Source organism: Pristis pectinata, chromosome 25 (genome assembly GCF_009764475.1).
Source record: "Pristis pectinata isolate sPriPec2 chromosome 25, sPriPec2.1.pri, whole genome shotgun sequence".
NCBI lineage: Eukaryota > Metazoa > Chordata > Chondrichthyes > Rhinopristiformes > Pristidae > Pristis > Pristis pectinata.
The window spans coordinates 25,691,374-25,711,934 of NC_067429.1; the positions used below are offsets into that span (position 1 = coordinate 25,691,374).

The window sequence follows — 20,561 nt, forward strand, 5'->3', positions numbered from 1 at the left end:
TGGCAAGTTCTACAACCCGTTTAAAACCAAGTTTCCCAATTATTAAGTCTGTGTGTGCTTTGGGTAGAGTGTTGGGCGCCATTTTAAAGGCTTGTCTGAAAACTGAATATGTGCCCAAGGGAATGTCCAATATGCCCAACCAGTTTCCCTTGGCTGTTCACTTCTCTTTCCAGTGAGGAACAGTTGGGCTGCCAGCCTTGGCTGGATATGTAATGGGTGTCATCGTGTAGACTTGGCTCCCTACCATTCCTAATTGACATGCCTGTTCTTGATGAGCACTGCTTTAATCAGAATGTGAAAATACCTTGATTATCCCAATGGATAACTTATTTTCAAACATCATTTTTCCCATTCACAATATATTTATGAAAAATAAATATGAAAGTGACACACTTTTGTTCAATACCCTCTTGACTTCTCTCCGGAGTTGCATGCAGCAGTATCAGAGAATTTAATTTCTAGAAATCAGAACAAGACTGTTTCCCATGGTAGGGGTGACTGAAACTAGAGGGTATAGGCTTAGGGTGAGAGGGAGAAGGTTTAAAGGAGACCTGAGGGGTAAGTTGTTCTCACAATAGGCAGTTTGTTTCTGGAGTGATGCTAGAAGAGGTGGTGAAGGCAGGAACTGTAACAACACTTAAGAGGCATCTGGACAAGTTCTTGAATGAGCAGGGCATAGATTGATATGAAATTAATGCAGACAAGTGGGATCAGTACGGGTAGACATGATGGTCAACATAGACAAGATGGGCCTGTTTCAGTGCTGTACAACTCTGTGACTGGAGGACAAATACACATAGAACAGGGGTTAAAAATGGTCTGCCTTACCCCTCGCAATAAGTTGACATTTAGACGATGTGCATGTCAGAAAGGGAGAGAGAAAGAGGCAATCAGAAAGACACACAGAGGTAGAAATAAGAGCAGTACGTAAACTTTACAGTGTTTCTATGGCCAGTAAGTATAAGTATTGGTTTATTATTGTCACTTGTACCAAGGTACAGTGAAAAGCTTGTTTTACGAACCGATTATACAGGTCAATTCATTACACAGTGCAGTTACATTGAGTCAGTACAGAGTGCATTGATGTAGTACAGGTAAAGACAATAACAGTACAGAGTAAAGTGTCACAGCTACAGAGAAAGTGCAGTGCAATAAGGTGCAAGGTCACAACAAGGTAGATCCTGAGGTCATAGTCCATCTCATTGTATAAGGGAACTGTTCAATAGTCTTATCACAGTGGGGTAGAAGCTGTCCTTAAGTCTGGTGGTACGTGCCTTCAGGCTCCTGTATCTTCTATGGAAGAGGAGAGAAGAGAGAATGTCCCGGGTGGGTGGGGTCTTTGATTATGCTGGCTGCTTCATCAAGGTAAAGACAGAGTCCAAGGAGGGGAGGCTGCTGTCCATAATGCGCTGGACTGTGTCCACAACTCTCTGCAGTTTCTTGTGGTCCTGGGCAGAGCAGTTGCCATACCAAGCCGTGATACATCCAGATAGGATGCTTTCTATAGTGCATCTGTAAAAGTTGGTGAGAGTCAAAGGGGACAGACCAAATTTCTTTAGCCTCCTGAGGAAGTAGAGGCACTGTTGAACTTTCTTGGCTGTGGCTTATTTGCCTGTTAGCCACAGAATACCTAAAGCTCACAGGGTTGAGGAGGCAGATGTTCAGGGATTCATACAAGGTGGGCTCCATGTGATCAGACTGGCCAATATAGTTGATCACTGTTCTGTTTGCATACATAATGTGGGTGAGACTGAGTGCATCAGAACAAGATGGAAACAAAAGCAACTGTGAACCATGGAGAATGTAACTAAGGAGGTATGGGCTCCATGTATCGAGGTTTGGAGCAGAGACAGCAAGGTGTTCATTACCTCCAATGTGACCATCCAGACCAGATGAAGATTGGGGTCTGCTTTCTACTATTGATACTGAAGCAGAAGCTCGGTGACTAATTTTAAGAATGAATTTATCAGAAGAGTAAATAGGCATAGAAATGAAATTGCATAGCACAAGATTTTTGTCTGCTTCAAAATTGAATTTCTATGAAAAATCATTTGTTAAAAGACAATCAGAAACTCACCACATGAAATCTGTGAATTTTTCTCCTGGTGAGGCCTGGGATGTGAATTGACATCCAATGGGTAACTCGGCTAAGGTTTCAATCATGTATGAGTTGTGTGCAGAAGGAGACCTTCACAGTTCAGTTGAGCCTTGTTTTGTCTTAACTTATCGGAAGTGGAGGCCAACTTGCTTCAAGTGGATTCTTTTTAAGTTGGAAACGTAGCCCTCACAATAGTTCATCCTCGGGATCCACCAAACATCCACTTCCTATTTTTATATTCCTCTTTGCCCATCCTACCGATCTGAGAACTTTCCTCCTCCTCCTCCTCCCCACCATCATTACACCCCTGCGGTGACTAATCTTGATCTATTTCCTTCTCCAGTGTTTCAAACCAACCCTCAAATTTTGGATTTATCCAGCCCATTATCTGGCAACTGTGCCCAGTGAATCTCTCCCACCACAACCTGCGTTGGAGAAGCCATGACCCACCTATTTGCCTTTCTGCTGTCTGCAGTGATGGAGAACTAGGGGTGGGCGGGGGAGCCTTTCAGCACTTTAACCTCCAAGGTCTTGGATCTCGCATACTATAGAAGTTTGTAGTGATGAGTCCGGCAAAATGAAAGTTGTCTTGATCTTTTAAACCTTTTTTTGGACACCTAAAAATTCTAGGCTGTGATTCTTCTACAGCGCTCCTGTTTTGTCAGGAGTGAGCTTAGATCAGCATGATTGTCTCCCACTAACTCTTTTCCCATATCTGCTCATCTGTTGCTGAAATCCTTAAATCTGGCCTTCACTATTCAAATTCCTTCCTGGGTGTTTTCCCTAATTCTTTGTAAACTTGAGGCCATCCAGATCTCATGGCCAATCTTGTTGACCCATAATAATTGCGAGGGATTTGTGATTATGCAGCATCTAAGTTTATTCTTTGTTTCCAGTTTCCTCCGTAGCCTTGTCCCTGGCTGTCTGTAATTTCTTTCAACCCAGAGACCTCTAAGATATCTGCAGTCATTCAGTCTGGTCTGTACAACGTTCCTGAATCCAATCTCTCCACAGTTGGCAGTTGTATCTCCAGTTGCCAAGGAAGGCTTCTGGAACTCCATCCCAGAACCTCCCCATCTCTCCTTCCCCTATTAAGTTGCTGCTTGGAATCTATCTCATACGAATATAAATATCTCACGACTTAAAGACTGGGAAACATTACTGTGTTAAAGTTGCTAAGTAAATTCATTTAGTTGACAACTTGAAGTGGCAAAAAGACTTAATTTTGTTAGTTGATCTCACTGTAAAATAAATGCAAATATGGTAATGGTTTCATGTATAGCAAGTTCTTAAACATTATAATGCGCCCATTATAAATATCATCCAGATACAATGTGTGTGGTGATACACGTTAAATTCAGTAACTGGGGGTTGAACCAAAATTAGTCTTAAAATGTTCTGTTCCCTTTCCTGACCCTGACCACATATTGACAACAATTGCCTGAGGAAGCTTTAATCTGCTGTGTGTTTTCTTTCACTTAACAGCAGAATAGTCCATTTTGCTGTTTATATCCTGATCAGAAATTAGGCCAGGAAATGACGCCATAGAGAGATCTGATAGCTGGCCTCCTTTTATAGTGTTGTGATGGACTCCACAATGTAAGGTGTTTACCACTTGGGTTACTGGTTGGTATTGATGTATCTGATGTTGTTTCCATGGCGAATCACGGTTGTGAGAATGCAGACTACTGCTTGACCGCCATAGTCTATTCAGAGGTAAGAGAACTTGCAGCAGCGTCTGGGCACAACTGTCATTATGTTGCACTTGTGCATTTGCTTGTCTGTCAGAAGCTTGCAACGACGAACACTTCTCACAATCAGCCTTGCGGACGGCTGCTTCCCCTTTCGCTGCCATTGCTTCCTGTGTGCCTGAGCAGAAGGTAGCTGCCTCGATTATTTTACAGATGGCAATGGTCTGATTATTGCAAGAATGATGTGCAAACTGAAACTGTCAAAGTAGTTTTTAATCAGGCAATGCTGTTTTGCTCCAAGTGTGAAAAGGAGTGATCTCCTCTGTGCATTGAGCTTTGTATATTGTTCGTTATTTTAGTGATTGGAAAATTTGGTTGAGGGTGTTAGTAATGTGCATGAGACCTGAAAGCAAGGCCGCATGATTGTTTCCCACAGCCCTGACTGGTTTCTCTGGTACTTGTGGGACCCAATGGAGGAATTTTGAACTCTACCTGACAGCTGGGTTAGTCTGGTCACTCAGCTATGACTTTGCACTGCCTTAATTTCTGCAATGTCGCTTCTTTCCAGCCAAAGGTAACATTCATTTTGGCTGAATCTCCCCTGACTGCTTGGGTTAGAGGTGTGCAGTATGATGCATGTTCTCTGGTGATCAGCCATCACAGGATTCAATTCATTGGATGTTAGTTCTGAGCTTTTAACGATGGAATGTAGTGGCTTTGCTTTCATACAGCAGTTTTTCCCTTGAGAAACCTTGGTGTGAAAGGCTACATGAAAGGAATAAAATGGGAAGGATGATTTTCAAGGGAAGAGACAAAGGGGGGGAAATTGAGAATTTAATGTGAGGTTTTGCACATTGAAGCTGGAGTTTATCCTACAAGTGAGTGGAGAATTAAACTCTCACCAGTGAAAGAGATTATGTTCCAGAAGTTTTAGTGAGAAAAGCAAAAATGTAGAAATATCTGAAATGTTCAAGGAAGGGAAGGGCAACCTATAAATATAAGCAGCAATCCAGAAAAGAAATTGAGAAGAAAGGCAACAAGATAAATGCCTAGAAATTCTACGACACCATAATGGTTGCATCTGACTGGCATAGTAGAGTATCAACAACTCTTCCCGTCATTGGCAACCTTCTGCAAACCTGCATTGCCCTGGGTCTTTGGGCATTGTACATTTTTGGCATCAAGTTTGCTACCCAGTGCACCAATGGGACTACGTGAGCTAGTCCCATTTGCCTGCATTTGGCCCATTTCCTATGTATGTACCTGTCTAAATGTCTTTTACAACATTGTAGTTATACCTGTCTCTACCGCTTCTTCTGACACCTCATTCCATACCACCACCCTCTGTGTGGGGGTGAGAAAGTTGCCCTTCAGCTCCCTTTTAAATCTTTTCCCTCTCACCTTAAACCCTCTAATTTTAGAGATCCCTCCCCTGGGGAAAAGACTGTGACCATTCACCTTATCTATGTATCTCATGATTTTATATACCTCTGTAAGGTATATTCAAAGGCTGAGCTTGACATGGCCAGCAACCTATGGATGGGAGAGGACATCAGCGCCTGGCACAGAAGAGTAGTCAAGGGGACGGTGGCTCCAGTGAAGGGTTGGGGGAGAATTGGGATGGGTCAAAATGTTTCAATTCTGCTATGTGGGATGGGTTTGGAGGGTGGGAAGCAGAAGGTAGGATTCCAGCTGATGGTGGTGTGAGGAGGTTGGAGAGAAGACTATCTTTGACCAGAAGTGGTCCGAGGACAAAATAGTCCACGTTCACCAACAAAGCTCCAAAAGAGTATTGCATCTGGCATCCCTTGTGAATGAAATGTGCTCAGTTGAATTTCCAGAAGCAAACATGGGGAAACAACCTGGAAATGTTCATTCTGGCATTTTACTCTGGGGAAATTTCTCATTTCAGAGGCATAACTCTGCTTTACACAGCTGAATTTCTAAGAAAAATATGGCAGGGTCAGGCAAAGTGTGCAGAGGGATGTTGGGCAACTACTTGGGGTGGGGGGAGAGGGAGGAAGGATAAGGAGGAAATTATTGAACTGTTACTGCAAAGGGATGTCCATGTCTGAGTCCAAATAGAGAAAAAGCGGGTGGGCTCACTAGAGATTTCAAGTGATAACAAGGAAGGCAGAGTAAAGTGGTTTAGCCAGCGAGGTTAAAAATAGCGACGTTGTTAAAACCTGCATGCTTAAGGGACTGCAGATCCTCTCACTGATAACGTTACAAGCTCAACAATGTCAGGTGAAGTTTGCATACTTTGAAAAATAGCAAACATGATACTGTGACTGACTCTTACGCATCTCCTTTTAAAGAAGTGAAGTAAGCAAAGAACTCCTCAGATTACCAAATTGGCTGAGACGTTGAAGAGCGTGGTTATAACAGCGTATGATATGGTGGGTCTATCTTTTCTCTCCTAGGCAGTCCCTCGGGATTGAGGGTGACTTGCTTTCACCCTGGTTTTCTGGGGTTCCGAGGTGGCTGATGAGGCCATTGTGGAAACTGCAGGCTCTTATACAGATGGTAGGTTTATGACTGTTTGGGTTGTGGACCCATCATCAAACTACTTAGTTGAAGGTCTCGGGACTTGCACTTTGCAAGATTTTGGAGTCAAAACTGTGCTGCCCGCTACAACAGTTAGAGCTCCGCATTGTGCCTGGGACCGATCAGGGCCTCAGAATATTGGTATTAAAGTGGCATTAAGGACCAAGGTGGCCATCTGTGTGTGGAGACAGGAGACGGGTGAGGTCTTAAATACTTCTCACCTAGATTCACCAAGGAGAAGTACATTGTAGCTAGAGAACTTGGAATTTGTAGCTTGGGAATTTGGGCAAAATTCTAGGACTCATTACCATGAAAAAGGAGCAGGTATTGGGTATCCTAGCAGGATTAAAGGTGGATAATTCCCCAGGACCCAATTAAATATCTGCTTTACGTCTTGTCTTTGCTGGCTGCAATGAGGTGTAGATGATTGGCGGACAGCAAAGGTGGTACCTTTTTATTCAGGAAGGGTAGCGGGGATAAACCTGGTAACTATAATGTTAATGAATCTAATGTTAGTGGGAAGGAAATTATTGGAAAAATTCCTGAGGCACGGGATTAAATTATACTTGGAAATGCAGGATTAATCAAAGATGGTCAGCATAGCTTTGTTAGGGAGAGATCCTGTCTGACCAATGAGCTTGAACTTTTTGAAAAGCTAACAAAATATGTTGATGTAGTCGACACGAACTTCAGTAAGGCCTTTGACAAGGTCTCACTTTGGAGACTGGTCTATTGGCAAATTAAATTCAAAGTTAGCTTGGTAGTAGGCAACAGAGGGTGGTGGAAGACAGTTGCTTTTGCGATTTCAAAGCGTGTGACCAATGGTGCACCTTGGGGATTGGGGTTAGGACCCTTTATTGTTTGTCATATTCCTTAACAGTTTAGACACAAATGTAGGACGTATGATTAGTAAATTTGTGGATGACATTGGTGGTGTTATTGATAGGAGAAGAGTCTTGGGTTACAAGAAGATATTGATCAGTTGCTGAAATGGGCAGATTAATGGTAGATAGAATTTAATCCTGATAAGTGCAAAGTGAGTCACTTTAGGAGGACCAGTAAGGATGGGCATACACAATGAATATTAGGGCTCTCAGATGTATTAAGGAACAGTGGGACTTTGTACATCAAGTTCAAGGATCCGTGAAAGTGATAGCACAGGTAGATAAGATTGTAAAGGTGGCTTGGGGAATACGCGTCTTCATTAGCCATTTGTAGCTCTTTGGGAGAGGATTTTAGGCTGTTCCTAGTGTTGAACATTATGGAAAAGGCAGCAAGTGATTCTTTTTAAAGTTAACGTGATTTAACCTTGACTGCTGACACTAACCTCACCTTCAATCCATTCTTTAAGCTACCTTGCATTGTCTGTTCTTGAACTTCTCTCCAGAGTTGCTGGAAGCATGCCTGAGATGGGAATCTTAGCTTCTGGTGATCTCCTTGTTCTAGGAAAGTTGGGAATCCAACTTGTGGATTTGGTTGATACAGGCTACGAGGGGAAAGAGCAGCTGGTCAACAGGGTAGGGCCATCTCTTTCTGACATTACAGATAGACAAACAAATGTTCTCCCACATTTGGTGAATATCTAAAAGTTGTGGGGTTTCCCACTCCAGGTTGCTTGCTCCTCTGCTCCTGAGCATCAGCCCTCTTCCACTGACTGTTGAAGGCTGTTCCCGAGCCACTGGGGCTCCACACTCTGGAATAGTTTCCTTGCACCTCTCTTCCTCTATGTTCAAGATGACTACCTTTAAAACCTGCCCACTTGGGCTCTATGTCCCCTCTGCCTCACTGTGAAAAGAACTGGTATTTCATTATTTGGTGCCCTTTCTGGTGTTACAACCAGCATTAATACATTGTCCTCAGCAGGTTTCCATTCGTATCCAGCTCATGACTCTCCAGTTCGACTTCTCTTTCCCATAGTAATGAAATTGTGCGGATCCAAGTTTGTAAACATTCTGTGCCACTGTTCTTCCTCATCTCGCCGTCACCTTCCGCACCATCGACTACTGCATCCTCTTCAAGTATCCTTTTTATTTGTGTGGTGTTGTTCTCTAATGGCGCCAAACTTGCCTGTGTATTGCTACTATTGCACTGTCACCATTGGCATCTAGTCCACGCTTATCCAACCACATCTGGTGAATCTCACTTCCTTGCTTTGGTCTTGCCACTGCCTTGTTTATAAATGTACTCTCCTTATGAGAGAAGCATGGGATCAGGTTCCATATTTACCTAAAGATACACAGACCTACTTAACTTATCCCATCAGCTCTTAAGGTCTTATCTTCAAGTGCCTGTAGAATATTAAGTCCTTCTGGAGTATTGCAGTGGCATGTGGATTATTTTGCAATGTTGTTGGGCACTCCCAGGAGAAGACATCTTAATTCCAGCACGCTGAATAAATTGCCGAAATCCATGATCCCACATCGGATATTCCCTCTTTCTCCCCCCTCCCAAATTGTTCAGAAGACACAAGTCTGAAAGTACGTACCACCAGGCTCAAGGACGTCTTCTATCCCGCTGTTCTAAGACTATTGAAGGCTCCCCTTGTGCGTTAAGATGGACGCTTAACCTCACAATCTACCTCATTGTGGCCTTGCACCTTATTGTCTGCTGCAGTACCCTTCCTCTGTAACTGTCATACGATATTCTGCATTCTGTTATTGCTTTTCCCTTGTACTACCTATGAAAGGCATGCAAAACAGTCTTTCATCGTACCTCGGTACACGTGACAATTATATACCAATTTAACCCTAATACTCCTGATATCCACCAATCTGTGACTCCTAGCCCCCATATTTTGATACTGTCCTATATGTCTTTTTCCAATGTGCTCCTTGCTATCCTTTCCCAAAGGCCAGGTCCAGTCTCTTTCCCCCTTCACCTTCACACATCACAACTGTCGACATGACCCAGTAACACACAGAACACAGATCTGACAATGCTAATAAATTAATCCGAGACTACTCTTGGTGCCAACATATTTGAGTCCCAGTACATGTAGGCGCCTGGCTTATTTGGTGCTTGGGCTTTGTCCATAAATTTTCATGTAATGGGACAATAAAATGTTGGGTTGTGCCACATCCTCTGCACCAATTGTTTAAGGTGCACTGCATCTTCCAGGCATCAGTGCTTAGTTCTAAAATTGGTCCACTTCAGCTGTACAGTTTCCTGCACTGTAATATTTTCGGTCCTTTGCTAATTTCTTCGAACCACGTGAAGTTGAAACAAATAGGAGTTTAGAATTTCATGGCTGTTCTTATTTAATGGGTGATGGTGGTGCTGCAAGGAAACATAATAATAGTTTGTCTCCCACAATGAGACAAAGGAGCAGAATCTTTTTTTTGGTGATATTAATTGTAGGCTAACTGTTGGCTGTTTTTAGTTTTTTTATTGTCCATAAATAGTAGTTTTTTTTTTAAATTGTCCAATGCTGTGAGGCCTTTTGCGTCCATGCTTGGGGTTAGGATTAGACCTGGGTGTGCATTTGTACCTGGAGTTGATAGCTGGAAAGTTACTTTATTTGGGCAAATATGTTTATCCCTTCTATCAATCATTTGTCACAGAGTCCTTTGCACAGCTGTAACTAGGCTTAATTCCTCAAAATTACCTTTTGCATTCACCAAATGGCTGTCTATCTTGATGGAAATCTTTAGCATCTGTGGTAAGGAAACAGGTAGGTGGTGTCTCCACAGACCACCCCTCTATCTTCCCTCTTGGCTACAGCTGTTTCAACTTTCACAGTTCCTTTATCTTCTGTACTGACTGTTACACTTCAGTGAGCCTCCTTCTACTGAAGGCTGACACACAGTGTTCATTATCCAACATCAATATTTCTGCAAGAAATCATAATTTTGTCAGGTCACGACCAGTAAGGTTACAAGAATATGTCTCATTAACTTAAACTGTTCACAATCTATTGATGAGGGCAATGTAGTCATTGTGGTCTTCATAGACTTTAGTAGGGTAGGTTGATCTGAAAGCTATCAGCCCATGAGATCCAACGCAAGTTGCAAATTGGATCCAAAATTGGCTTGGTATTGGAGGCAGAGGGTGATGGTGTTTGCTTTTCTGATTGGATGTCTGTGACCAGTGGTGTGCCACCACAATTAGTGCTGGGACCCTTGATGTTTATGATATACATTAACGACTTGGATGTGAATGTAGGTGATATGATCAGTCAGTTTGCAGGTGACATTAGTGTTTGTGGTGTTGTAGATAGCAAGGAGGATCAGAGGCTGCAGCATGTTATTGATCAGCTGGAAAGTTGGATGAAGCAATGGCAAATGGAATTTAATCCTGACAAATGCAAAGAGATGTATTTTGGAAGGTCAAATAAGTGTAGGGCCTACATACTGTGTTATTTGGTAGGTCCCTAGTAAGTGTTGCTGAACAGGGACCTTGGGGTACAAGTTCACAGTTCTTTGTAAGTGTCAACACAAGTAGATAGGGAGGTGAAGGAGGCATATGTGATGCTGCACCTTCAGCCATGGCCCAGAATACAAAAGCAGGGAAGTCAGGCTATTAACTTTATAAAACATTGGTTGGACCTATAGAAAATGTGTGATTGTGCTGGTGAGGAGTTTCACCAGGATGTTGTCTGAATTGGAGCATTTCAGTTTTGAGAGATTAGCTGGGCTGGGTTTGATTTCCCTGGAGCAGAGGAGGCTGAGGGATGACCTGAAAGAGGTGCACGGAATTACGTTAGGGATAAATAGGGTGGATAGCAAGAATCTTTATCCTGTGGTATCTAAAACCGGCTTGGATATAAGGCAAGAAAAGATTTTTTGAAGGGATCTGTGGGGGACTTTTTTCAGTGTGGTTGACACCTGGAATGCACTGCCTGATAGAGGCAGGGAATTCCACAACTTTTAAGAAGCATCTAGACAAGTACTTGAATCGCCAGGGTACAGAAAGCTATTGACCAAATGTGGGTAAATAGGAGTGGTTGGCATAGCTATGACGGGCTGAAGGGACTGTTTCTGTGCTGTACGATTCTATGACAAACCCGAGAATTCTGATCATTGGAGCTAGTTTTTAAGAAGAAAAATAATGTTTCAACAGCCTATTTGTGCAAAGATATCATTACACTGTTGGACTGACTTATTTTAATAAAAGCAGAGAATGCTTAACATATTCCACAGGTCCGGGAGCAACTGTGGCAAATAAAAAATTATCTCAGTTCAGGCTGCTGACCTTTCATCAGAACAACGACCTGGTGTCATTGACCTGAAGTATTAACTCTTATCTCTCTGCTGTGTACTTCTAACATTGTAAGTTTTTATTTTGGATTTCCAGCATCTGCAGGTCTTTTTTTATTGCTTCTCAATTCCTGGCCTAGCAAAGCCACATGATAAAATGCGAAGATCTGGATGTTAACATGTGAAGGGATAAATTGATAGCTTATTTGTATTGCTCATCTACTTTCTTTGTATTCAATGACAAAATAAAACCGAATCCTCCTCCAGATTTTGATCAGTGTGAAATTTCCAGCATGTAGCTTAGAAGTCAGATTCCATACCACTGCCTTTTTCAATGTCACATGCTGGACATTGCTCTTTCTGAAGTAAATCGCAAAGACCCAATTGATCCTCAAATCGCACGGTTCAGGAAATTTGGGTGACCACTTCCAGTTGCACGACAGAAGCTTGTCACATAGAATGAATGTGTCGTGCTTGTACACTTCTTGTGCCTTGCTTGTTTAGGGATAGAGGTCCTGATTTAAAGGGCTATGCATTAACTGCACTGACGTACACTCTGCTACAGAGCACTCTGGCAGATACAGACCGCTGGCACTGAGTAAGGTGCAGTGTCATTTCTTCACTTAATACTGCTGCCCTATGGATATTTCTGTGGAATGTTCATTGCGGGTGCAACAGGCTGATATAAAGGACTATGATCCCTGCCCACTTTACACTGAATACCAGAACATTAACACTGTATGGGTTGCTAAAGAAAGAAAAAATTGTGATATGTGTAATTGAAAAGAAAATTTTACCCTTTCCTAACTTAGAAAAAGAGTTCTGTTTCAGTCAGTCAGTGCAGGTCAGGTCAATAAAAGGCAATCTCTCTTTATCAAGAGCTGTGCTATTGATAATTCCTCTGCACACACTTGTTCCAATCAAGTAGGCTCATCAAAGATCTTTACAAAAGAGTGCTGATTGATTGTATGCACATGAGAGATCAATAACAGCAATAGAACAGGCAGTGGATATTCATAACTGTTTGGATTCCAGCAATATCACGAAACAGTCTGGAGCTGGTTAACCATGGTATTTATCAAGCTGTTGAGGAACAGAATTGAGTCCATAGGAATGTCTCTCATAATCTTATACACCTCTATCAAGTTTCGTCTCATCCTCCGCCATTCCAAGGAGAAAAGCCCTAACCCACTGAACCTCTCCTCATGAGACATGCTCTCCAACCCAGGTAGCATCCTTGTAAATCTCCTCTGCACCCTCTCCAAAGCTTCCATAACCTTCCTATAATGTGGTGACCAGAAATGGACACAATATTCTAAGTGTAGTCTAACTAGAGTCTTCTAGAGCTGCAACATTACCTCTCAGCTCCTGAACTCAGTTCCCCAACTATGCCTTCTTAACCACTCTATCCACTTGTGTGGCAACTTTGAGTGATTTATGTACTTGAACCCTGTTTCTCCACACTGGAGAATACCTGTTCCCAGTTTATACTCCCAAGTTCTTGCCTAATACTATCTTAATTTGCCCTCCTCACAATTAAATACTTCCCCTTGTCTGCTCCTATCTTTGTCCATGGCTATGCTAAAGGTCAGGGAGTTGTGGTCACCATCCCTGAAATGCCTGCCCACCGAGAGGTCTTTCACCTGACCAGGTTCAATGCCTAATACCAGATCCAGCATAGCCTCTCCTCCAGTCAGCCTGTCTACACACTGTGTAAGGAATCCTTTACCTTACCTATGTCGTTAGTGCCAATGTGCACCACGACTTCTGGCTCCTTGCCCTCCCCGTTGCTGTGCACTCGATCTGAGATGTTCTTGACCCTGGCACCTGGGAGGCAACATACCATCTGGGAGCTTTGTTCTTGTCCACAGAATCTCCTAACCGTGTCATCCAAACCAACAAATCCCCTGTGCCAGAGACCTCGCTGCTGTGGCTCTCCACTGGTGATTCATTTCCCCCACCCTTCCCCCCCTCCCCCCCCCCCCCCCCCAAACAGCATCCAAAATGATACACTTGTTATCCAGGGAAATGGTCACTGGGATATCCTGTACCAACTGCCTATTCCTTTTTGTTCCAATGGTCATGCAACTACCTACATCCCACACTCTAGATGTAACTGCCTCCTGTTAACTCTTATCTGTCATCTCCTCAGCTTCCCGAATGATCCGGAGTTCATCCAGCTCCAGCTCCAGCTCCCTAATGCAGTCTGTAAGGAGCTGCAGCCGGACACACTTCCTGCAGGTGTAGTCCTCAGGGACACTGGAGGTCTCCCTGATTTCCCACATCCTACAGGAGGAGCAGACTTCTGCCCTGACTGCCATTCCCACTGTTCTATACAAAGAAAATTACAAATAACAGAGTACCAGAAGCCTTCACTCACCTCCTCCGCCTCTTCACGCCGAAGCCTCTTTAGCCGAAGCCTCTGCTCCCCACTCTGACACTGTCCACTCCAATGGCTGCTCTGCTTGAGTGGAACTTTTTATAGGCAGCTGCTGCCTAATTATCCAATTAGCTAATCAACAGGCCTATCAACTCACCACAGCAACAAGAATAACAACAACGGGCCTACCTTTTCAAACTGCTTCCTGCTCTCACGGTACTTACCGTGGCAACGAGACTTCTCGCTCCTATACTCGTACTACTCACCACAGCAACTATGGTTAAGGATTGATGAGGACTCCAACTAAGAAGTTAGCCCATCCCTTTGAACCACATTCTCTGCAACTTGAGGCCTAATTTAGTCATCTCACAAAATGTGTTATGTGAAACACTGACGACTAAGTGTGTGGGAAATCTCAATCACAATGTGCAATGTAATAGGAGCAATGACTCTTCAGAAATGCTAATGTAAGGATTTTTTTAGTTATGTTTGGACATATAGCCTTCAAGATGCCTTTGTCTCTCGAGCTGCATGCAATTACTGTCCACTGCGGACTCTAAATTTAAACCATGGGTTTGGGTCAGGGCCAAGGGGTAAGTATGCAGCATGTGCTTCCTCCAAGTTATTAGAAAAGATTTACTGCTAACAGACTAAAGGGCAGGAAAGAGGTACCATTGAATCCAATTATCAGATCATGAGAGTAGTTGGAAATGGTACAGCTTCTGCACTAACCACTCCTCACAACTGTGCCACATGTCTGGCACGTTCCCTCCAACACGTCTATAATGACTGATGGAAAAAGGAAATTGCTTTGGGAATCGACACACGTTGAAATAATTAACCCTGTGATTTTACTGCTTTCAATAACGTTCCCCTAGTAAGTGAAGGAGACCATCACACCATTTCGCCATCTCTAGAGCTTTCTCCATCTGTGCTGAGGGAAGCCTTGAAGCTAGATTGAATTAAAAAAATGTTAAATCATGATCAAGCAATAAGCCCAAAGAAAAACCTCGTACCCTATGCATTGATGAATCACTTGTGCTTTCTAGTATTATGAATGCCATTCAATTGGCTTATCTCACCTGTGTAGCATTCTTCAATACCCAGCCGGGCTGCAGCTAAGCTAATGGAATGCTGCTCCTTTGTCATTTCCTGAGATGTTCTTGATGGGCATCTTCATCCATAATCTGCTTTTGCCCTGGAAGTACCAGCTGGCAGTTGCAGGGGCTATAGTCTGGGGTGGTTGCCTGAGGGGCATAGATGAGGGCACTGGCTGATAAGTAGCAGTGGGAGCAAAGATTCTGATGTTGTGAGAGAGGACGGCATCTTCCACCTTCTCAATTCCATCAAATCTCATGGGCAAACAAAAGGCTGTGTATCTGTTGTGACCCAGATTACATGAAGTCCCAGACCCATGCCTAACACACAATTGGCTCCTGAGCAGCAGCCTTCTGCTCCCTGGTGACAGCAGTATCCTCCTGGTCAGCAGATCTGTCCTTGGTTTCCCTGTACTGGGATGGGGAAAGGGGTCTGAGCTGCTTCTCTGATCACAAGGGAATCTCCTGCTGGCTGATACTGAGCAGAGCTCTGAGTGGTCTGACCCAAGATACCACTGACGCACAAAGACTTTGGTCCCTGCCTGTGTCTATATGAAAACAGAATTAGTTGCTGTAACGTGCAAGTGAAAATGCTGGCTACCACAAAGGTCGCAGGCTCAGAAGGATGCATTCTTGCTCCCATCCCCTCCCCCATAGATTCCTACGTAGGATTGGAGATGGACTCCTTCCATGCTTCTTGCTATCCCTTGCTATATTCCTGCTTAGGAAGGCAGATCAGTGAATCATAGACTCTCATTAGCCTTGCCATGTATGGCCCCCTATAACCCTCATCTAAATCCTTTGGGGCAGCACTAATGTATGACTACTACCTCTGGGTAGCTGGTAGACTATTTTTTGTACCTGGTCTGACAACCTCACTATGGCCGGGAGCCTCCATGCAAAGAGCACAGCTTGATCCTACCCTCTCTAACCCAAGTGTTCCAGTATCTGAGCTGATGCCTTGCACTGTCAGGTATAATGCACAGAGGCTTCTCCTCCGTCTACTCTTACTCAGTGGAGTGGTTTTCCTGAACTGGAATGGGAAAAGGGGTGTGAGCTAGTTCTCCAGTCCACAGGGGAGTCTGCAGTGACTGAGACAAAAAAAGAGTCTTGGTAATGGTGAGTGCAAGGTGCATCCATTTAATAGACAGGATGGGCTTGTGGGGCTGAATGGCCTTTTACTGCTACTATGCATTGACCTTTGATCTTTATCATTAGCTTTATGGTATCTGTGAGTTTGTTAATTAAACTCTTATTTTTTCCACTTGGTCTTAATTAGATGAGAAAGAATCAAGAGCAAAATTCTGTAGATGCTGGAAATAGAGGTCAGGAGTGTTTGTGGAGAGAAGTAGATTTGATCTTTCAGGTCGATGACCTTCCATCAGAACTGAAAAGGAGTGTGTATTTATATAATGTCTTCTGCAGCATAATGAAGTGTTTGGAGCCAATTGGTTGCTTTGGGAAATGAAGCAAATAAAGCCAATAAGCAAACAAGGCAAACGATCCATGGACAGTAGGCCTCAGATCCATGCTCGTTGGTCTAAACTAGTCATTAATAAGGCTTGAACCTAAATAACTCTAGTTGCACCACTTCTCGGGCAAAATCCTACAAGATGTTTCCAGTTATTTGGTGATGATTATTTACTTTATAAATCTTGCTCCTACCTGGACTTGCCTCCCTCTGCCTTATTCTGATAATCCAGGAGCATCACATGCACTTTCCTGAATCATTCTTTTGCAGTGTTTCAAACAGTGGAACTCCTTATTTCCCTTGGCCTGTAAATCCTTGTATAATCCCACAAGCTTTTAAAACCTAAATTTGCTTCAATTAATCTACATTGATTTACTTTGGCTTCTGTCTTGCATCATATGCCTCAAGCTCTGTTGGTTTCTTGGTAAAAGAACAATACAACTCATTCATCTGCCCTATCTCCCCATCAAGTGCGCATGTTTATATCAGCAGGGGTTGACGGTGTCCTTGGTTGTGGATATCCAGTGTGTGCAGTCTGGTAACATTATTACCAGTTGTTCCTCTTCGATAACAGATATTGGAGATCTGTATAAACCGCCTTGATAAAATCCCAATGTGCTTATGTGACTTAAAAGATGGCATATCTTGCAAAATTTAAAAAAAATGAAGGACATGAATCTATGTTGCTTTACCTAATGGTTTCAAGGATGTATTTTTCCTCCTCTGGTCAAAGAACTGAGTTTAAAGCAATGCAGCGCCCTGTATATAAATATTCTTTAGCTATCTGTTTATCATTTTGCTTTCCACCATCAAAATATCTCCTTCCTCACAGTGAATGGTTCTTGACATGCAACCCTTTCTTTTGACGTACTTCTTCACAAATGTATTTCCTTCCAAGCTGTTTGGTTTAAAATCTAGTGCTATGAGGTATAATTGAAACTTAGATTCTTCTTGCACCTATAGTCTTAATTTTTTTCATGTTCCCCAACAATCATGATTGATATTTTTCTTCACATTTCTATGTTCATTGAGTTTATTGTCCCTTTAGGAAGTTGGAAGTACGAACCATTCTTACTAACTGGAAAATATAACAAAAAAACACTGCATCCTTGATTGTGTCTCAACTGTGTTCATTAGAGTGTTACAAACATTACCTGTTTAGACACACATTTTGGTGATTATGTGATAAGCAAATTTTAAAACACAGCCTGGAAGCTAAGAGGTTTGACTTGGCCTGCATTGTGCACAGTCACACCCCAGGAGATAGCTGGATACTGCAGGCAGATCATAGTAGTTCGAGGGAAGCTGAGGTCCTTATGAAGTTGAGGCTTTATAAGGTATTGGTCAGACCACATTTGGAGTATTGTGAGCAGTTTTGAGCCCCATAAGGAAGGATGTGCTGGCATTGGAGAGGGTCCAGAGGAGGTTTATGAGAATGATCCCGGGGATGAAAGGGTGAGGAAATGTGTGAGTAGCATTTGATGGCTCTGTGCCTGTACTTGCTGGAATTTAGAAGGATGGGGGGGGGATCTCATTGAAACCTACCGATATTTGAAAGGCCTGGATAGAGTGGACGTGGACAGGATGTTTCCTGCAGTCTAGGGCCAGGGAGCGCAACCTCAGAATAGAAGGACGTCCCTTTAGAACAGAAATGAGGAGGAATTTCTTTAGCCAGAGGGTGGTGAATCTGTGGAATTCATTGCCACAGGTGGCTGTGGAGGCCAAGTCACTGGGTATATTTCAAGTGGAGGTTGATAGACTCTTGATTAGCAAGGGTGTCAAAGGTTACAGGGAGAAGGCAGGAGAATAGGGTTGAGAGGGAGAAATAAATTGGCCATGATCGAATGGCGGAACAGACTCGATGGGCGGAATGGCCTAATTCTGCTCCTATGTATGTATTGTGGTCTTATGGATCCAGCTCAATAGACAGCAACTCCTTCTGAAGGGTACAGGCAAGCATCAGCGATAACTCGCCTGCAACCTTACCTTGTTGAAGATGTGTTTGATCTGCTAATCCCACTTTAATTTTTTCTTCAAAAGCTGATATTTTTCTTACACCAAGACTTTCCAAGTAAGTACAATGTTTTAAGTTGTTCCCCTGGTGTTGTTAAGGTGAAAATTGTTTCTTCATCTCAAGTCTAAAAGCCTTCAAAACTTCAGCAGAAAGCAGGAACAATAAATTGAAATGTGAAGTCATTTAGAATTTTTTGTTTGGTCCCTGTTGTAACGTAGGAAATGTGGTGGCCAATCTGAACGAGGCAAAGTGTGATAAAGACCAGACCTATGTTTTGGTGGTGGTGGTTTTTGGGTAAATATTGGCCAGAACTCCAGGGGAAATGCTTCTCATCTCTTTGACGTAAATAGGGCAGACCTGCTGCTCTCTGGAAATTGCTGGCTTCCTGTCTCTGGTGTGCCCCCACCGCTTGGCACAGTTTTCACGGGGAGTGCAATCTAATCCAGCCAGCGTAGTTCGGGGCCTGTTTCAGTTCAGGCAGATGCCTACTCAAACAACGCCTGGTGAGGCTCATCCCTTGGCTCACCGACTCTCATGGCTCCAATATCTTTTAATGCTGCTGAAAACCTTTCAACATCCACAAATACTCAACAATGGTTCGGGCTATCATGAAATGTTGCTTTAAGAATTTTAAATATACAGTTTTCACATTTAAAACACACTGTACACTAAACCAATTCAAAACCTTGAAACTAACAAAAATATGATTGAAGCCCATGGAAGTTTGAGCTGCTCGGATGGGATTCACTGGTGCAGCATGTTGGGAGGTTTCTGCCAGTAGCACTGGAAACTGGAATTTCCACAGGGGAGCACGGTAGGTGCCAACACAAGCAATGGCATTGGGTCAGAGAGGAGTTGACATGTCCAAAGATGTATGGAGCACTTGTGCACAATCGCCTGCATTTCTGTAACTCTCCCTCACTCATTCATGTTGAGCTTGTGTTGTCTTCATGTCTTTGAAGTGCCTTTGAGACTTGTTTCATTATGCCATTTGTAATATTCTCTATATGAAACAGTACATGGTGCAGATGCCAAGGTCAAAGCAAGACCAAACCAGAGGCACGAGACTGCAGATGCTGGAATCTGGAGCAACAAGCAAAACACTGGAGGAGCTCAGCAGGTCAGGCAGCATCTGTGGAGGGAAATAGACGAGTCCAGATGAAGGCCGTCAACCCAAAATGTCAACTGACTATTTCCCTCCACGGTTGCTGCTTGCCCCACTGAACTCCTCCAGTGTCTTATTTGTTGCTGTAAGACCAAACCAGATCTGGATTGTCCCCGAGTTAACAGGAAACCACAGACTATGCCGTGGGATCTGAAGAAGATATTTTGAGCTTGCTGACACTTGATTAGTGATGTGTGAACCATGGTGCGGGATAGATAATATTGAGCTTAATGATAGGAAACAGAAGGTAGTAACAAATGAGAACTTCTTGACTCGGTAGGAGTTCTGAATAGGAGAACTTCTTGAGAATTAAAGTGCATAAAATGTCTACACAAGTACCATTATTTAAAAAAAAATTTTGAATAGGATTAAAAGTAGAGGCAGAGAAAAAGATGCCCTAATATAATTACATTAAGATCTTTTGAAATCTTTTTAGATAGTAACAAATTGGAAGGCAGATAGATCTTAAGCCCAGATTCGACCACAGATGGAGTACTGTGAACTGTTCCATGCATCACACCAGTGGAATGGGTTTCTTGTTGGAAGTTGGTGCTCCCTTTTCTTCGGTTTAATGGCATTGCACACAGTGCTGGTACCAAATCAGGTTCCCCAAAAGATTGTAAACTAGTGAGTAGCAGCGTTAGTGATGATCCAAAGATGTGTTGAACTGTGACCTGTTGGTCCAGATGAGAGCAATGTCATTGTAAAGCGGCTTCCGCCACTATGCTGCCTAGGTCTAGAAGATCACCAGCATGCAAGGATACAATCCAGGTGCGGGCAAATGGGAGTTAGTCTAGGTGGGCAAAAAGGTTGGCATGGGCATGATGGGCAGAAGGGCTTGGTTTTGTGTTGTATGACTCTATGGCTCTTTAAAGCACAATTCCCATGGCTGCCAAATACCAG

At 43.2% G+C, this 20,561-nt stretch overlaps 1 protein-coding gene across 3 annotated transcripts in view; it reads left to right on the plus strand.

Annotated features, from left to right (window-relative positions):
• LOC127583043 (rho GTPase-activating protein 27-like) overlaps positions 1–20,561 on the plus strand; it is a 185,022-nt gene that overhangs the window by 109,474 nt on the left and 54,987 nt on the right. Inside the window, exon 1 of one of the 3 annotated variants that reach the window (XM_052038758.1) lies at positions 3,697–3,814. The exons of the other annotated variants lie outside the window; for them this stretch is intronic. Within the exon in view, the coding sequence (XP_051894718.1) occupies positions 3,755–3,814 (60 nt within the window). The 5' untranslated portion in view covers positions 3,697–3,754. Of the gene's footprint in view, positions 1–3,696; positions 3,815–20,561 lie in introns of those variants that run through there. 3 annotated transcript variants of the gene reach the window in all.